The sequence below is a fragment of the Falco biarmicus genome, chromosome Z (genome assembly GCF_023638135.1).
Source record: "Falco biarmicus isolate bFalBia1 chromosome Z, bFalBia1.pri, whole genome shotgun sequence".
Taxonomy (NCBI): Eukaryota; Metazoa; Chordata; class Aves; order Falconiformes; family Falconidae; genus Falco; species Falco biarmicus.
The window spans coordinates 62,869,240-62,888,346 of NC_079311.1; the positions used below are offsets into that span (position 1 = coordinate 62,869,240).

General features: G+C 35.7%; 1 protein-coding gene across 1 annotated transcript in view; it reads right to left on the reverse strand.

Annotated features, from left to right (window-relative positions):
* CWC27 (CWC27 spliceosome associated cyclophilin) overlaps positions 1-19,107 on the reverse strand; it is a 123,220-nt gene that overhangs the window by 92,920 nt on the left and 11,193 nt on the right. Inside the window, exon 10 of the mRNA XM_056323957.1 lies at positions 15,165-15,340. Within this exon, the coding sequence (XP_056179932.1) occupies positions 15,165-15,340 (176 nt within the window). The remainder of the gene's footprint in view (positions 1-15,164; positions 15,341-19,107) is intronic.

The window sequence follows — 19,107 nt, forward strand, 5'->3', positions numbered from 1 at the left end:
TAATCTCACAGAAAGAAAATGGAGGGAAAAAAAACAAATTACAAATTCCATACTAAAATGTAGCAGTAAAGATACATTCACACACACATAAAAATCTTAAAATTGTCAACACATTATTATGAAAATATTTTGCATAACTATTTATGACGAATTCAGATTACACTCACAAGCACACAGGGCACTAAAGTGTGTTTATGAGCATGTAATTCATAAATGTAAAAATATCACTTTACAAGACTACAGCAGAATATTAGTCATACCTGCTGTCCTATCAACATTCTCAGGAAAGCTGCCTTTCTGTACAATACAGACACACTTTCAAAAGGACATCATCATTTTTATTGTCTCTATGACCATAAACTGCATGTACAGTGTGGTAGTTGAGATCTGATACTATTTACACTAGCATCATTCAATATAAAATTCAAGAGATCAGCATAAAGAGGCAGAAACCAATACATATCATCACTGCCTGCATGCCGATGTTAAAACCACAGTTGATCAACTAATAAAAAAAATATTTAGTTACACATGCTTTGCAAGTGAAATGCTTCACTGCTTAAGTGGAGTATGTGTAAAAGATTACATATACTTTAGCACTGTCCCTGTTAACTAGGAGAGTATGCAACCAGAGAGTTGTCATTTATATGCAAAATGAATCTGAAACCATGAAGTTTAACAAATGGTAACATGATTAAAACTGAAGAATATTATTAATAGTAATACTGTTTCTTAGCTACTTACATAAAGGTTTAAATTGTTCATGTGGAAAGCAAAACACCATGCAATATAATCACACTCATAATTTCCAAAAAACCCAACTGAAGAAAACCCAACCAACCAAAACTAAACAACTTGAATTTCTTTGCGAGAGATTTTGCAGCAGCAGCAGCACATAAATATTTAACAATATGTTTGTGAAAATTCATCAACCACTAATAAAGTATCTATAAAACAGACTGAAATTGCAACTACTACCATTTACAACAAAACATATTACTGTTTACGGGAGAAACAGATTACAGACATTGCTTTAACTTCTACAGAATCTGCTATATAATTTCAACTTAAGCCACAACTATGGCCTTGTTATTCTAGGGGTTCACAAATGTGAGAGAACAGTACTATTGTCATGCAAGGAATCAAAAAGAACAACTGAAAGACTTTTACAAGACTGGATTTGTAAAGTTCACTGCAGAATGCCAACCTATAAATATGGTCCACAATGATCCATTCAGGAATACTTGACAGTGTTAAAGATTAAGACCAAAAGAACAGTGCAATGCCTGGGGTTTGGTTTGTTCTTATTTCGCCCCTCCTGCCTTTTCCCCAGAAATATTATCCATAGAGAGCAGATTTCTAAGAGTACAAAAGCATATTTTGCCAATCATTACCTCAGAAAAGTGAGGATCATTGTAGTATATTCTGGTCTTCAGTTCTAGAAAATGCCACTGCTTTTTTACTTTTAAATATTAGTATCAAGTTGTCTATGAAGCTAGAATAAGAAATGCCTTCAACAGAACTCTGAATTGCATTGCTAGAAACACCAAGGAAAAATTTACAAAGAATCCCTTAATCTAAAACAGCATTCCTGAAACCACATCTCTAAGATACATACAATATCCACCAGAAGTATGCAGGCAGCAATGCTGCTAACAAACTATGATCACTATAAATGTATCTGTGAAAAGCGTCGAAAATACCCCCTTAAAATACAAGAAGCAGATGAAACAACCATCATCATTAGTGAAGTTCCTCTTAAATGATTTCCTTTACCACTCTCAAAGAAAGCAGATTCAAATATGAGCACACTAACAAAGAAATTCTTCAAAATTTCTTCAATATTCTTTGCCCACATTCAGAATATGAGAAAAATATAAAACTAAGAAGCTATATTATCTAGATACAAATGTCTTTACTAAAAATTAAACATTTTTATACAAAGAAGTAAATTATTATTGTACTTAATGACACCATTTAATGTAAATCACTTAATGTAAGTCACTTCAAAGTGACTTAAAAAAAATGATGTATTACCATTTTACTATGCAAAAATCTTTTAGTAAGAGTAAACATTCTGCAGTGGAATTCAACTTTCATTTAATAACAGTCTTCCAGCAGCAATCACACCTCCTGCAAATAATGTAAACTGCTGTGAGGAATAGCAAAGAAAACCGAAAACTTTCAAAGGAAATGAGAATATAAGTGACACTCAGTAGCAGTGCAATAAAAACAGAGTAGAAGCCTAACAACAGTAAGGATAGGACTACAAATTTGCTTGATTAAAATTCTGCTCGTGGCAAAGAATCAGAAAATGATATTGCTATGTGTATACAGCAGTAAAGGAAATGTCCTGGAAAAGGTGTTACACAGTGGCTTGCTTTGGAAGTATTGACTATATACCTGCAGAATAACACAGGAAAGTGGATGTTTGCTTTAAAAAAAAAACAAACCAATAACAACAAAACCAACCCCAAACCTAAAACAACAAAGATAAAAGATGCAAAATAAAAATTTCATTACCCTATACTGCATAGCTCTCAAAGAAAGCTGAGCTTCCCTATTGACCAAAGAGGAAGAAGAAAGAAAGCTTGAATCCCACTGCCGAATTTATACAGGAATTTACTTCAAGCTCATCACTAAGGTATCTAACTCTCCAATGCCGATTATGTTTTGATTAGAAACCAAATACTTCAGGCTGAAGAGAAAATGGGCTTAGAAAGGCAACAATTTGTTAAGATTCTTCACAAAAAACATGACAGAAAACCTATTATCCCACTTGCAAAGCAAAGCAGATAGGTGGACTTGCAGACAACTCAGTGAAGACCTGTAGTAAAAACATTTGGATGTTAAGTGTTATGAAACAGGATGGAGAGTAATATGAAATGCAGCCTAAGACAATGTAGTAGCTACAATCTTGGAGGCAAAAAAAAAAAAAGTAGTAATTAAATTAGTAGCAGTTTTCTTTACTATCTGAAAGATTTCCTAATAAAATATGCTCTGCTCACAAAGTTTGCAATTTATTTTGTTCTGTATTACCAAACTACCAACTACTACTATTAAATACTATCAAAAACTTAACAACTTCTTAGGCATGAATTGAATTTTACTTATTTTTATTCATAAAACATTACTAATTATAAAGATTCCAAAACCAGAGTCTCATGACCAACATGACTCGTTCCACACTATATTAAAAATACCTATTACCTTTTTGGCTCTGTAGTAAGTCATGTAAGATAATAAAAATATTGAATTATACCATGAACTGACCGTCTAGAGACAAACAGCAGATGCGATGAATAAAGAAAATGTTTGAACATGCTGTAGTCATCCTTCACTGCCCTATCACTTTAAGATGTACTGTTGTACTGACAAAAAAATTATTCTTTAATAGAAACAAAAACCTCAAAAATGTCTCTTCCCATGCTACTCAACTCTGTTGAAACAAAGAAAGGAAATGGAGCATGAACATTTAGCAATTAAAAAGTATGCAGCTATACCACTGTTAAATCCATCTTGTTATGTTACCAAAAGAAATTTAAAAAAAAAAAAAACAAAAAAACCACCCACATGTGCAGCTAAACAACTGAGAACACTCCAGCTCTTTGAAATTATATCTTACCCACAACATACTGCTAACAATTCACTGTATAATAAGGATTACACATTCTCACCTTCCATCATGCTAACTGCATTTTCACGGGTCATCTACGCATCCTTTTTTCCAGGTGACTAGACAAATGCACACACTAGCTTCACCTAAAAATACAGTGACTCTTGCCAAGTAGCAGCAGGATGAAATATACCACAGTAACAATCTCCTCTTTGTCCCTGGCTAACACTATACCTATTAAAATGCTTTGATGCTTAGCCAAGAAAAATCTCATTGCTGGGATTCTAGGTTTTGTGCCCAAACAATCTAGGTTTGTGTTTAATATGGTATAGTCTGCTTTTAAGTTACTGCCAATCAAAAACTCCATAAAGAGTATGTCTAGGATTATTTTCTCTTTACAATGAATGTTATTAAGGTAAAGAATACAGAAAAATTTACATTATTAAAAAAAAAAAGAATCCTGCAATCCTTAACACTAAGTAAATGTTCTTATTCAGAAAAATGAAGTATTTCTAAAACCAATTCTGAAGTAATCTTTCTTGTATGTCAGTTACATGTGTCTGAAATATTGACATTCTTGAACAAAATATAAAAATGCAAATGAAAAGGAACACTCTAACTTGTTAAACTTATGGTTAACTTCGGAATTCATTTTTACCAAAGGAAAAGAAGATAATTCTTTCCATTTCCTGAGGTAATTAGAAAGAGAACCAGAGAACCTCGTCAGTCAAAAAGTAACTGATTAACTGTTTTAAAGATTGGATATATTAAAAACATTACACTTAGCTAAATCAAATATTATTGTTTTCCTTAAAGAAAAGTAGTCAGATTAGAGTGATCCCCCCCATGCACTAAGAAGTATAAATCAAAAGAAAATATTAATTAAGTGTACCATAAAAGTATTAGTACTATGATCTTACTTGAGATGAGAAAAAATCCTAATAACCAAATGACTTAGTAAAACATAAGGATTAAAACAAAAGTGAGTATCTTTCAGGGTTCTAGTCCCAGCAAGATGCTGTTCTCATTTCCTTCCAAGAGTGATGTCTGTATCTTTTATGCAGTGTGCTGTGGGTAGGTCATGCACACTCTCTACAGCATTAAAACTTGCTTCAAAGTCTCTTGTCTTTTGACAAGCTTACTGCTGGCCCTAGTTTTGTAGCTGATTTCTTAAAACTCAATTTACTGGGATTGTATAATGGATCTGTTTTACAAGAAAGTCCACAAGCAACTGTAACACTCTAACTGAGGAAAAAACGGCAAGAAGTGGCCAAGGGGTCAGGAAAGGAAGGCAATAATCCCTTAAACCAGCCTTGTGGGGACCCCTCCCCACCAAAAAAAACACACAAAAACCAAACAAAAATCCCACACTAACAAAAGTGACTCGGTCCCAAGGGTAAGACCTTTCTCTGTCATTTTAGCCAAAATACTCCTTCCTCTCCTTTATTCTTCATACCATACAATGATCATCAAATTCCAATCCAAAGGAATTTCAGTGGTTCTCAGGCTTATTTAATGGATGAATTTTCACTTACATTAATAGTTTCACTGGAATCATTGAGTCATGTAAACCTTTGCAGAAGTGAGCAATTTCCATATGACTGTAGATAAATGGCAATTTATAAATTAGCACTTTGGTTTCAAATCCATATCAGATTTATGTGCCGTGATATGCCACTCAAAGCATACAGAACACACACAAATTAATGTGGAAGTCTATCAAAACAAACATCTGACATGCAGGTAGGTATGACCTTAAGATATCATATGGCCTGTGGGTGAGTCTGTGTATGGGATCATTACAAAGTCAGGATAACAATACCAAAACAGGAGATTCTGAAACCACGCCCCTTCTTTCTGACACTCTGGAAACATACAGGACTAAATCTTTCTTCCTTTTTTTTTTTCCCCTCTTATACCTAAAGTGAATTTTTGTGTCATTTTCTAGTTTAGCCATAGTCAAGATCAAGCAAGGCATCATGAAAATATCTAACATAATTTTTCTGGGGATCCATTTTATAAAGACACCTTCACAAACATGCCAAAAAAAGTTCCGTTTCTAAATTACAAACATATACATTTCCACATCTTTGTATTTTTCAAAAGGCAGAAGCTTAAAACAGGTACTACATTAATCAAATACACACTCAAACTGTGATTCAAAACAATTCATTCTTTTACAGAATCACAGAATGTTCAGAGTTGGGACACCAATTTAACAGACTATATCAAAATAAGTTCCTATTTCAGATTTCTTCATGAAAGTCACATTGACTTAGCTTACAACAATACTGTTCCTGCTGTTTTTCGATACCTGGACAATGAATTCTTACCAATTTGTGTCTGATTTTTCTCAACACCACAGGTTAAAAAAAAAAGAAAAAAGTTTTATTTTTCCTAACAGGTAGCTCCAGATCACACACAACTCCTTACCATAGCTGGGGTAATAAACCACAACAGACATGTTCTCTTAGGTATACACAGCCCTAAAAGTGCTTAGGATTCCAGAGCGTTCCACCTGCAAACCACAGGAGGCATGTGTAAATCAGAAGCAGTACAATGCACTTACGGTGTCAACTAGGTATTATGCTGTATAATAATATTTAATGGACCATTATTTTGTCTACTTAATTTTTGACATAATCCCTAAATTCTTCAAAAGGTAGGGCCCCACTTAAAGCAAGTCACAATGCTAAGTTTGAGCTCATTGAGTTAAGTTTTTGCTGGATGTGTGTACACGGGCTGTATGTAGACATGCCTACACTTACGGAGTAAAAACAGGAAAATGCATTGATCTTGATATGTGACAGCTGCTTTATTCTTATGCTGTAAAGACAATTCATAGTTAACTGAAAAACTTAATTCCTTGCTCACAACTAATACTCCAAACTCTTTACCGCTTTGTTTGGGCTGCTCCTCTAGTCCTCTCATATGCTGAAAACATCTAGGTAGTTACTACCTGCATAATATAGAAGGTACCTAGTACTTTCCATCAGAGAGCTACTGCTTCTCCAAATGCTTTTCAAATGATATTTCAAGATGAGAGTATAAGAACAGAAATAGAAATCCGAATCTGTTAACTATTGAACAAACACTGGCGTAACACTTAGAACAGTCCTAGGCGTGTTTAGTGTAAAAAAGCCACTAACGATTAGGATTTAAGAGTAACATTTTGATACTTTGTACTGAAACAGGACTAGCAGGAAAGATTTGCTGCTTACCTGCTCCCTTGAAATTAAGCATTATATGAGTTTTTGCACTTTTCCAGAAATATTGGTTAGGATTTTATGGATTATGAAATAGGTTCTGCATCCTATTTGAGAAGAGCTGTGCGGCAGTTCTGAAGAGCACAGTAACTCACTTGCGAAGTTCATAAGCTATGTTTTCCAGACAACTTCAGACCTTTTTGTCAGCATACTATGGGACAAAACTGCATAAAAGGAGTTGAGATCACAGAAGAAAACAGGTAAGTCCTTTGACATCTAATTGCAAAAATTTCAGTGTGTAGGATTATCCCATTACGCTTCTCAGTCTCTTGCAAGCCACAAGAGCTACAAGGTCAAGAATCTATAGGTGGCCTCCCAGTATCTAGCTTTGACTCTAATACTATATATTAAAATATTTTATATATTAAACTGTATTTTAATACACAACATATAGTAGTCTAACAGACGAACCTCTGGGGATGCTGACTGTAAACTCTAGCTAAGTACCCTGCAAAAGCTCCAAAACATTATGCTGATTACACTATACCTAAAAATCAGAGGGCAGGGTGACGAATGCTAGAGACTATGCAGTACAAATTTTATGTTTAGCATAGTTTTGCAAAGCACAGCACAGAGTTAATACAAGGAAGCACTGAAGAACCAGTTAGAAGTATTGAGAAAGATGGGATTTTTTTGGTCATAGAATACTTCCTCCCCCACTCCTGGATTAAAGATTACAGATCTCTAGTTACCACCCTATCCAAAATACACGCTATACACAGCACAACGAAGTCAAATGAAAAGTGCTGTAACTCTGTAGCCAACGTTTTAGAGAATTATATTACACAGATACCTTTGTCATGTGTTATGTAATCATCTTTACTTTGTTTTCAAATCAAGACAATGTACTTTGAACACACTCCTGTATCTAGCACAGTGCAGACAGAAAAAAAGTTAAATTTAACATCACCACTCAGTAGTTGTTCTATTCCATAAAATGGAATAGAACAATTTTATCTATTAAATTGTTTAAAATAGCTTTCAATGCTTATTTTAGGCTGAAGCACAAACTGCCCACTTTAATGAACTTAAAATGAAACAACATAAGTTCATCTGCTGGTTTATAACTAAAGGTTGATCCTAGTTTTAAAAGGATACACATACAAATGAAGCATGATAACTACACAGTGAACATGTCTTTTTTGGAGTATAGAATGAGTGATTCTGAACAAAATACAAATATTTACAATTAAGCTTCCACTGTCAGATGAAATAGAAGCATTACTCTTAATACTTCTAAACACCTAAGAATTTAAAAATTCTACAAAAATTAAATTCAAAATGTAGGTAGCATTGTAACAAAGATCTGAAGGTACCCCAATATGAAAAGAGACAAGAAGAGAGACTACAGATTTCAAGCCAATCTCATGCAACAATCTTCTGTAGTAGTACAATATATCTAGTGGCAGATTTTCATCTGTTTGGTTCAACTTGACAGTTTTGGCGTTTTTTTCTTGTTTTATTCTTTTAACACTTAACAGATGTTTCCCATTAATCTAATACCTGGCACTTTATGGACTTCCACAAAGACATTGGGATCCAGAGTTAAGAGATCATGACAAAAGGGCAATAGGTTTGTCTGTACTATAACAAGCTGCAGCTAAAGCTATTAGTTTAATCACATATCCAAAAATGAAAACTAATCAATTTACATGTGCTCAACAGTTAAATTAATTTTACATCAATTTTACTAGCAATGTCTTTTTTTACAAAAAAAGCAGTGGATTACACACACAAAAAAAGTACTTCAGGCTCGAATACAGTAATACAATTACACCTTCCCACAGAAAAAGCAGAGTAGTCAAAACCAATGAGGTTTCAGAGTAGCATTATTGATTCTTACACAACGCTCTCAGAGAGTTTCTTAGCAGAATTCAACATGAGTTCCTGACCAGTTGCTAACTTGGCTAATTTTAGAGTCAACCCAAATAATGTCTCTTATTGTATGAAATCAGGAAAACTTGCTTCCCAGTACTTTCCAGTAAGAAAGTCCTTAAAAAATAAACCAGCAAAACCAAACAGGCCAGAAGAACGTCTTCATTAACTAAGAATTAGGTTATAGAGGTATTGCTTAAAATAGTTGCCAATGAGACATTAACCACTGACTGGAAACAGATCTATTCACTCCAGGGAACTCAGTGCTAAGTCTGCTACTAGTGAATCACAAAAACTGTCACAGTAGCAAATTCTCCTATCAGGATACTGGGCAACCTAGCCTTGCTAAGCAGAACAGAAGATGAAGACAACTTGCCAAAATCTAGGAAGTAAAACAGAAAAACTGTACAAGATGTTAAACTAGTTCTTGAAGAGTGATGACTGAAAATAATCCAGAAAGCCCTAGCAACATAAGCAATCTCAGTGCAATACTGGTAAAAAGGACTGATGTGGGCACTGTATGAATAAACAGGGAGCTGGAAGTAAGAAAAAAAGTTGTTGCTATCTGTATATAGCACTAGTGAAACTAATAGTAAGTTACTGGTCAAAGCTCTTGAACCAATGTTGAAAAATTATAGAAGCAACAAAAAAAAGCCATAAAGTGACTGAATGGCTGGAAAAAATGTCTTACTGTAAAAGACAGAAAGAACTCAATAAATACAGTTTATCGAAAAGACAGAAAGGACTCAATTAGAATTTAAGCAGCAACAGGAAATAAAACATACTGCAGTGAACTTCAGAAAAAGGCACAGCAAAAAATTTGTTCCAAGTTAAAGCCAGACAAATTATAATGTAAAACTGGATGAGGTGCTGTTAGGGGTAAGGTATCTAAATACTGGAACAGATTACACTCACTGACTACATGTGGATTTGTCCTAGTTTTGGCTGGGATAATTATCTTCTTTAGTAGCTGGTGCAGGGCCATTTTGGTGTGAGAACAATGTTGATAACACACTGATGTTCTTAGGTGTTGCTGGGTGATGTTTACTAAATCAAGGACTTTATAGTTTCTCAGGCCTTGCCAGCAAGAAGGCTGGAGGGACATAAGAATTTGGGAGGGGACATAGCTAGAACAGTTGACCTGAACTAGCCAAAGGGATATTCCATACCATGAGACATCATGATGAGACATTATGCTCAGTATATAAACTGGGAGGGGGGTTGGCTGGGGCCTGCTGATCGTTCCTTGGGGACTGCTTGGGGTTTGGTCAGCAGGTGGTAAGCAGTGGTATTGTACGTCACTTGCTTTTTTTTCTCCCTTCCCTTTGGATTTCATTTCTCCCCCTTCTCCCTTCCTTTCATTGTAACTTTATTATTGGGCTTTTTTGTTTTATTTTATCTCAATTATTAAATTGTTCTTATCTCAACCGTCATGTTTTACATTCCTTTCCGATTCTCCTTTCTATTGCTCCGGGTGAGGGGAGAATAATTGAGTGGTTACATGGTACTTAATTACCAGCTGGGGCTAAATCACAACAGGACTAAACTACACTCTCTTGATATCTACATGTTGGATTTCAATGCCTTTCCTGTTCAGTTGTAGCCAAAGAGTGAGCTCCATACTGGGGTAACTGGCAGTAAATTATGACATGAGATGAACTGTGTATCCAATGCTCTCATTTGGCTTAAAACACTATTAACAGAATACCTAAATTTGCTATGTGAAAGCAGCAACAGTTGTTCAGGTATAGCGAAGCTTGAAGTCAGTTGCAAAGAGAGTTTGTATTCAAGAATTCAAAAGCCAGTCTTATTAACGCACAATTTATACTTCTTGGTGGTAAACTGAAAAGCAAGGAGACAAACTGTAATGTTGGACAAGGCCTGATAGCAACAGTTATTATCTGGTTTAAGAAGATGCTAGCAGGGTTAAAAATATTGTTAATAAATTGGAAATAGTAAATTATTGTGAAGAAAGAGTATCTCAGTTCTATACAGAAATGGGTAATTTTGAATTCCAAAGTGAATAAGTAGCTCTAAGTACATGGTATTTGCATCACATTGCCACTACTTACAGTCAGAAAAAAGTATAAAGGTAGCTTCCTGAACACAAGATGAGATATTGGATTACATTTAAATAAGTAGAAGCATTAAATAAAATAAGTAAATAAATGTATGTCTGTGATAAAAACAATTTAAAAAAACAGCTAAAATGCTGCTGGACTTGTTTTGGCTTGTAATTCCAGACCTCAGTGGAGTCTAAGGTGGTGGGCGGGGGAAGATGCTTTTAAAAAATTTTTTAAAAAAAGAGATTACAGAAGCCTTCCGGTTGGAAGGAACCTCAGAAACTTGTCTACTCTAGCCTCATGCTCAAACCAGATGATAACCACTGCTCTTCCCCTCCTCTTGCCTTTCCTAAATCCATGCTGACTATTTCTAATCACCTTTTCTCCTTCACGTGCCCAGAAACAGCTTCCAAAAGAACCTACCCAATTATTTGCTCAAGGACCAAAAGTAAGGCTAAATAGATAATCCCTATGATGACTGCCTTTTCTGAAAACAGGCATAAGATCTGCAACATCCTCCAGTCAGAGGATTTCCACAGTGTTTCAAAGATTACAGACAGCAGTCTTGCAATGACATCAGCCACCTTGCAATGAAGATTATAGACAGCAGACTTGTGAGTCTCTAGAATTATTTTTCTTTTCATTATAATGACTGCATTATAAGCACAAGGTAACAAGTGCACAATAAATACATTTAGAACAAAATATTCTACCATGTATTATTAACTTATGAACAAAAAATACCCAATTCATCTTTTGTAACAATTGCAGATTTACGATAAGGAATCTTGATTTAAAGGTCTTTTAAAAGGCTTCCATGAGATTACATATAAAATTTACCTTTGGCTGTTCTACACAGTACTATGACAGCACTTCAGGAAAGCAATCTTGCGTACTCAGTGTGTCAAAGTTTATTCAGATGCTAAGAAAGTATTATGGTGTCTTACCTATATGCAATTTTTTACTGCATGGTCTGAAGTGGACTTAGTATGAACTTGAGCATGTCTGCTTAGCATTATTAACTGATTTTATTACTATTGCACCTAGATGACAAAATGATAGTGGGGATGCAAGTCACTTGACCAAGTGCAGACATACGCAAGCAAACTAGTTATTTCAATCTGTTTTCTAACAAATGGAGAAAAAGAAATCAGAGGAATCACACCTTAAAAAGTGTTAAGATTTCTCCAAAAAATGAGTAATTTCTTATATATCACACAAGGTGTCTAAAGCTTCACAAGATTGTTTATTTTACCTATGACATGCAAGGTGCATACTAAAAAAACTAGGAATGCAAAGGAGTGGCAATATAGATAATATTAATTACAACAATCATTGATACTAACTACTGCTGTTACTAGTCATCTCCTTATGATAGTCAATGATTGCTTACAAGCCAAAAGAAATGTGATTACATAGTTCAACTGCAATTCATAGGATTATTAGGAAAAAAAATATACAACAGGAAATACAAAATTCAAGTGATACTAACCACTCAAAAAGTCAGCTTTTCTTCATCAGTAGTTTAGCTATTCTAGAAACCTATTTCATATTGCTATTTAATAGCACATGTATTATACGGATGCAACTGAAACTGTTGGCTGTACAATGAAAAACTGTGCAGCCAGCTGTACTCGCACACTGCATGTCTTGCAAATAAGCAGTCGTGGAAAAAAGCTGCTAACCAGACATGTGTAGCACCCGAGCCCCACCTACAGGATGAAAACAAATTTTAAAACAATACCTTTAACTGCCAACCTAGAAGACTGTTTACTCTGAAGCATTGATGATCATCACAAGCCACTGCCATTTTACAAACTCGATGTAATGCTGATAAATTTGATCACTCTTGCCATGCTGGCAAACACTTCTTTTATCTGTATACATTTCTTCATGTAAACAGCTGTTCTATACTTTGAAGTTTAGGTTTAAGCTTTCTAATTAAAAACAACAGACGTGTGGAATTCCTCTAACAACTTGCCAGAATGAGTGGGAAATTATTTTTCCCCAGGTTTCCCATCTCATACAAAATTGGAAAGTGTCTCTATTTTTTTAAAACCTACACAAAAGGTTCAAATGCATAATGAAATGACTAAAATGAACTTTACCATTTGTGTACCCCAAGTACAACTGCCTTTAGAAGTGGTATTGGATCTCAGTACCATAAATTGAGAAGGTGGCTATTGTTTCCATATTGTTTCTCTGCAACAGATATGGAGAGTTCTCACTTCACAAATGGATTTGTATTAAAAGAAACAGGACCGATACAAATGAACACAGATTTGTAGAAGTCGTCATGCACATTAAAAGACGGTACTCTGAAAAAATATTTTTAGATGTTCAATTATTCTGTTAGCACATTTAAATATCTGATGAGATGAAGAATTCTGATAGATAGCATGTTTCTTGGCCCTCCAATAAGTTAGTAGAATTACCCTTCAAGCTATGTACGGCGGATCCAACCTTTTGTTTGATATTTGCATGACCCACATCTCTATCCACTTGGACTACAGTGGGTGGTGAAGTCCCATGAGAATACTACCAATCACCTCCCATACGCTTATAAAAAAGTCACTATTCCAGAAAATGAAACTTGCTAATGTTTATCTTAATTTATCTCATAAGATCTCAAAGTTAATAACACCTTATTTATAATAAACAATACCATATCTTAGATTTTCATGCCAGAAGATGCCAGACAATTATTTCAAAAACATTAAGTCTAGAAAGTGATGTTACTTGTGGTATTAGGCAATATCTCCCAAGGCTACGGCTCACAAATGCTAAAACAGCATCCAATAAAACCCTCTTCTGAGTTAAGATAACCCATTTGGCTATAGTACTACTGTTACTGCCCTGAAAAAGTGAAGTAAATACAACCACAGCACACTGACCCGCATGCAGAACCAGCAACTTACAGAATGCCTACATAAATGTCTGAAAATGTCATAAAATGTCACGCAAGTTTGGGCACAGAGTATCTCACTCCTAAGGATATGCTGTAGGTTTAAAACATACATATTCCTTTCACATTACAAACTTTTTATTATACCTTAGGCAAAGTTGTTTCCAGGAGCCATCCCTGTAAAACCCAACAGACAGTTAAACAGATTGGTGGACAGGTAGGCAGGCAGCTAAGTATGTACAGAGTGCAATGCCTTTTGCTGTCCCAAAGATGTTATTTGGTTGCCATGTAATTGAAGGTATGTTTTCAGAAAGAGTTTTCTTGGAGAACTTTTAAATGTTGGAATCCTTGCCTCCACTATCTGATACAGATTGGTGTTTGATAGCTGTATTTGTCCAATCTCCATGCTCAAAAACAGTTCACTGACTCTGAGAAACTTGTACTTATTCTGTATTAGGCAATATTATGGGTACTATCACAAATGTTACTAAGGTACAGGATTATTCAATCACTGAAGGCAGAGTACTGAAAACCAACAATTACTTCGTTCTGCAGTCAGGAAACTGCTTCAGCACGTTTCTGCAAGATTTGAGACAGAAAACTACCTTGTGTACTCATCCCACATACCAACATATAGCCATTTCAATTGACCCAAGATAATAATTCAAGTAATTTACCACTGGAATTATGCATCAATCTCAATTTTAGGACTAGTAACCAGATTTGGTGATCCACATTATCCATCCCAATGGATGACTAGAACCCAGGCTTTTATGTCTGTAAAGAGTTGAATATGTAATTCAGTAATTTGAATACAGTGCTACACTAATAAACACAGACATACTCCAACTCTAAGAACAGCTCTAGATGAGATTTAAAAACTGAGGTACGAATTGCAGCATTGGAAAACTGGTACACTTCAAGAATGACTACTGTGTTAAACCAGACTTTAATGGATGATGAGGAAGCCTTTGCTTTCTGTAAATCTCAATGCTGGACAAGGAAGCCTTTACTTCCTGTAAGTCTCAACACTGGCTGACCACCACGTGTTATGAGATAAAGACGACACAAAACTCAACCTTACAACCCTACAACAAACCAACAACTCTACAAAATAGAAAGAAAAAGTAAAGCTTGACAAACACATATAAAGACTCCTATTTATAACTCCCAGGGAAAAACAAAACTCCCCTAAGGTATCAGTAAGTGCTCAGTGTTAACAAAATGTGACTTAACTGTTTGGCTCAAAGTGCCTAACGAAACTAAGAAATGAGAAAGCAAAAGGCAATTTTGTTTTCCACAGTTGGAGGTGAGCTGGGGGGAATAATTTGCATGCAATACTAATCTATCAATGTAGTTAACGCAAAACTGGAACTGAGCAGAAAATCTAACTGTAAACAAGCCGAAGGGGGGGGGTGGGGGGGTGGAAGGCACAATACCTGCGACTAGTTGTTTTCTTTTCTGACTTAGTTTCTTCCTCTTGAAGTTGCTGTTTAGCATTTTCACTTGTATCAATTTTCAACTTCTTGGCAATGCGTTCTTTCATTTGGAATCTCTCATCGCTAGCAGCTTCGCCTTCTACACTATCAGCATCTTCATCATGGTCTTCTTCCTCCTGTATTGATTTAAAATGGTAACATTCTTTTTTTATTACAGAACATTGAATATGGAAAGTTTTTCTTTCAAAGACAGTACCTTACAAAAAAAAAAAAAGAAAATACTTCATTTTAAGCAAACTTCTCAAATACCTCATTTGCTTCAGAGGGGGGGAAAAATAGAAATATGGTAATTAAATAGTTTGAGCCATACAAAAAAGATGTAATTTGCGTAGGAAAAAACTAAAACAGTCTGTTCTGGACTGTAAACCCTTACAGGTCTGCAGAAGACCTCATATCGATGTGGTATTAGTCCGGTCATTGCTCACGAATTGAAAATTTCATCAAGGCAATACATTAAACATTTCCTTTACTTTCCACTGAAACAAAACTTACTAAGAACTTCCTGTTACAGGGCTACCCTACAGTGATGATGGGATGGAAAAGACTTGCCCATCAGGCACTGCGAGGGAATTTACAAATACCAACCACATTGATCAAAAGCGGCTGTGAAGATCTGCCGAATCAATCATCCTGACTTGTTACTGAGGTATTATGCTTCCAGGCCTAGCAAAGGCAAAAGGGAATAAACCAACTTGGTTCTAAGACTTTTTGAGAGATAAGTAAATCACTACTTTCAGTAATGAAGAAGCAGACTGACCAGACCAAGGGATCCAAGTCTGACTACTTCCTTCCTTGAATAAGGAAGCCTGGATGAATCTCAATGCAAGGTTCCCAGCTCAAAAAGACTAGGCACATCTTTTAATGTTTATTTTGGAGTTATGCTGATTAGCTAAAGAAAAAGCCTAAGATGCTTCATGATTGCAATTTTAACCACACAGAGGGAAAGGACAGACTTAGAACTGGCATTCCAGAGGACTGCAGTGCATCCAGGAGACTGTCAGCATGTCAGTACTTGCAGAAGAACACTGAAGACAATGTGCATGTCCTGGGTGTCACTGACAGGAGGAAGAGTAGTATGAAGACCTTGTCCATAAACATGGAGAGGGGAGAAAAATTAAAGTAGCAAGAGGCACAATTTTGTGAATAGAACAGAAAAATCAAGAGCTGGATTTCAGATGTTGTATCTGAGACACTGTTACGAATCTTCTGACTACCATGCTTAGATTTTAGACTTAGACAAGAGAAGACTGACCAGGACTAAAAAATGAAATCTGTGAACATCAGCACAGTAAAACAGCTGAATATTTTGTCAGTGAAATAACTAAAAGGTTGTTTCGGGGGCTTCGTCCATTCTTTTTAAATAGAGGAAAAAAAAGTAGAACACAATCAGCATTTCCCATAATTTCCAAGAAAGTTACTGTGTGACAGAGAAGATAAAGAAACTTTCTGAGGGATTTGTAAATTATCAGGCAGATGGGATGACATCAGACCTCAATGGCAGGGGACAGAATCCAGAAAAGGAAGAAGACAGGATTGTGTTCCAGGTGTTTAACAACTAAGCATAAAGACAGACACCTGGTGGAGATTTGGCTAAGGCTTAGGTTAGAGCATTTCACTGAAACACAAGGAGTTGGAAAGGGAATTCCTGGAATAAAAATGGACAACTCTAGACAAATTACAACTGCTGAGTAGTAAGCTAATTAAAAATTTCAGAAATCTGAGTAAGAGGAAGGGGGTTACATGAATGGTTATTTTAAAATGGGAAAGACAAAATGGTGCAACTTGTCCAACTCAGCTGAATTCCCTACTTCCTGAGCCTTCTATTCCCCTCACTCTGCACAGGATTTCACCAGTTCTTTTCCAGAAAAACACTAACAAAATAGGATAAAACCTTTCTCCTCAACCCTGTCCCTCCTGCAACTGTACTCTTTTCTCCTGCCCAGAGTCCTCCTTCAGTCCCTCTTCTGTCTCATTTAACTCCATCTGATCTTGTATCTTTTAGGCTTGCATTTTTCTGAAGTCTCATTACCAGCTAATAAATTTAGCACATTTCCACCCAGAATGGGCTACATGGAAACTCAGGAGGTAAGACGCTGTTCAGTTGGAAGATGGTGTTCTCCTAGTGACACAGAAATGCAAAACTGCCTAGTACTAGTTTTTGCTGCTGCTGTTAGCTGGGTAGAGTTGCCCTGTTCTTCTCTTTGCTCTGGAAATATAAACGTAATGACAGATTTTGTGTCAGAATGACTAGTGGCTACTATATGTAGTATGATTTAGTCCTTTGAGAAGATTTTTTAATCGGGGGTAGATATCAAGATTTATCTATCCATAGAACTAATGAAACTCACTGTTCAGTAACTCGCTGAAAAACAGGGAGAGGAAAATAACTTATGCAGAAAGGGTAAATGGAGGAAAATCACTGGAGAGAAGAAAATTTTCAGTCTTGTGAACATATTTCAAATAATGTTTTAATTAATGACCTAGGCACAAAAAGAGGTTTAACAAATAGCAATGAAGTACTGTTAATACAAAGGATCCAACTCTCAAAGCATGAAATGCATCACCTTGAGGACTGCAGTAAGAGAAACAGGATGATATTTAATAGCATGAACAGTAAGGTCAGGCACTTAGGGAATAATAACAGGAGTTTCTCTTACACGCTAGGGACTTGTTATTTGGGGGAGGTATGGAGATCTGGAAGAATTATTTGCTCACAGGATGGCTATAAAACTACCAATGTGTTGCAGCCGTGTAAATACGGAGGTGATCCTGTGATGTGTTAACTGAAATAAATCTAAGAAAGATGATACAATACTAGTACCACTTTAGAAGGCTCAGATAACTACCTGAAATGCTAGAGTATACCTAAGATCTTTCAATGAAATGAAATTTAAGGACAACATCTGACGAAAAAAACCAAAAACCTTCCCATTTCCTGCTTCATGACAGCATTATAACAGCATTCAGATTAATCAGGCTGAAAAATAAAAATTTAAATAAATACATCTAACATGTTCCTTTTCTATATTCCCTGAATCCAGTTCACTTAAAGGACTATTAGACCATCTGAAGAATTATTAACTAAATACCATTCTCAGAACCCTTCTAACATTTAAATGCTGCTGCACAGCAGGAATTACAAAGTGTCCAAGAACCTGAACTCATACTATACTTTGTGGAAAAAAAACAGGAAACAACATGGCAGCAGACAGTTGGGTTTTTCAGGCACAAGAACTGTGTCTTTCCTTCACTTCCACAGTGTGCACATTGCCTGTACATGGTGGATAGATATGGAAAACAGCAATTCTCAGGATTCAGGCTGGGGAATGGGAGATTACATTCCCAATCAAATGTTACATCTTTGCCAACATCCTATACAACTGCATCTCAAAAGGGCATCTGCACGACATGCAGCTGGAGGCAGAAATGACACACTTCAGCTAGCAATCTTAATCTGTACCATGTACGACAGTCTCCCTGTAATCAGAACACCCTCCATGTTTGGTTGAATGTTACTGCTTGGTTATTCAGATTTCCTGTCTTTCAGAGGTGAGAATCTTTATCAATACAACTTAAGTGATAAATATTCACTGAGGTTTTGTTTCCTTGAAGAAATCTAATAGGACTTTCACTCACAGAAGAGATTTCCTCTCAAGATATTGGAGTTATTTCATTATTCGTAACAAACTTAACTTCAACTTTTTTTTTTTGTAAGAAGCAATTTCAGGGCTTTTATTAATGGTTTGTCACTCTGTGGTACATAACCTCCCATATACCTAATCTGCTGACTGAAATATCTGGTAAGCAGCTTTTATAAAATACAGTAGGTGGTATATGCTGCAAATGATCACAATGGCCAAACCTTAGAGCTCTGAAAGGCCTC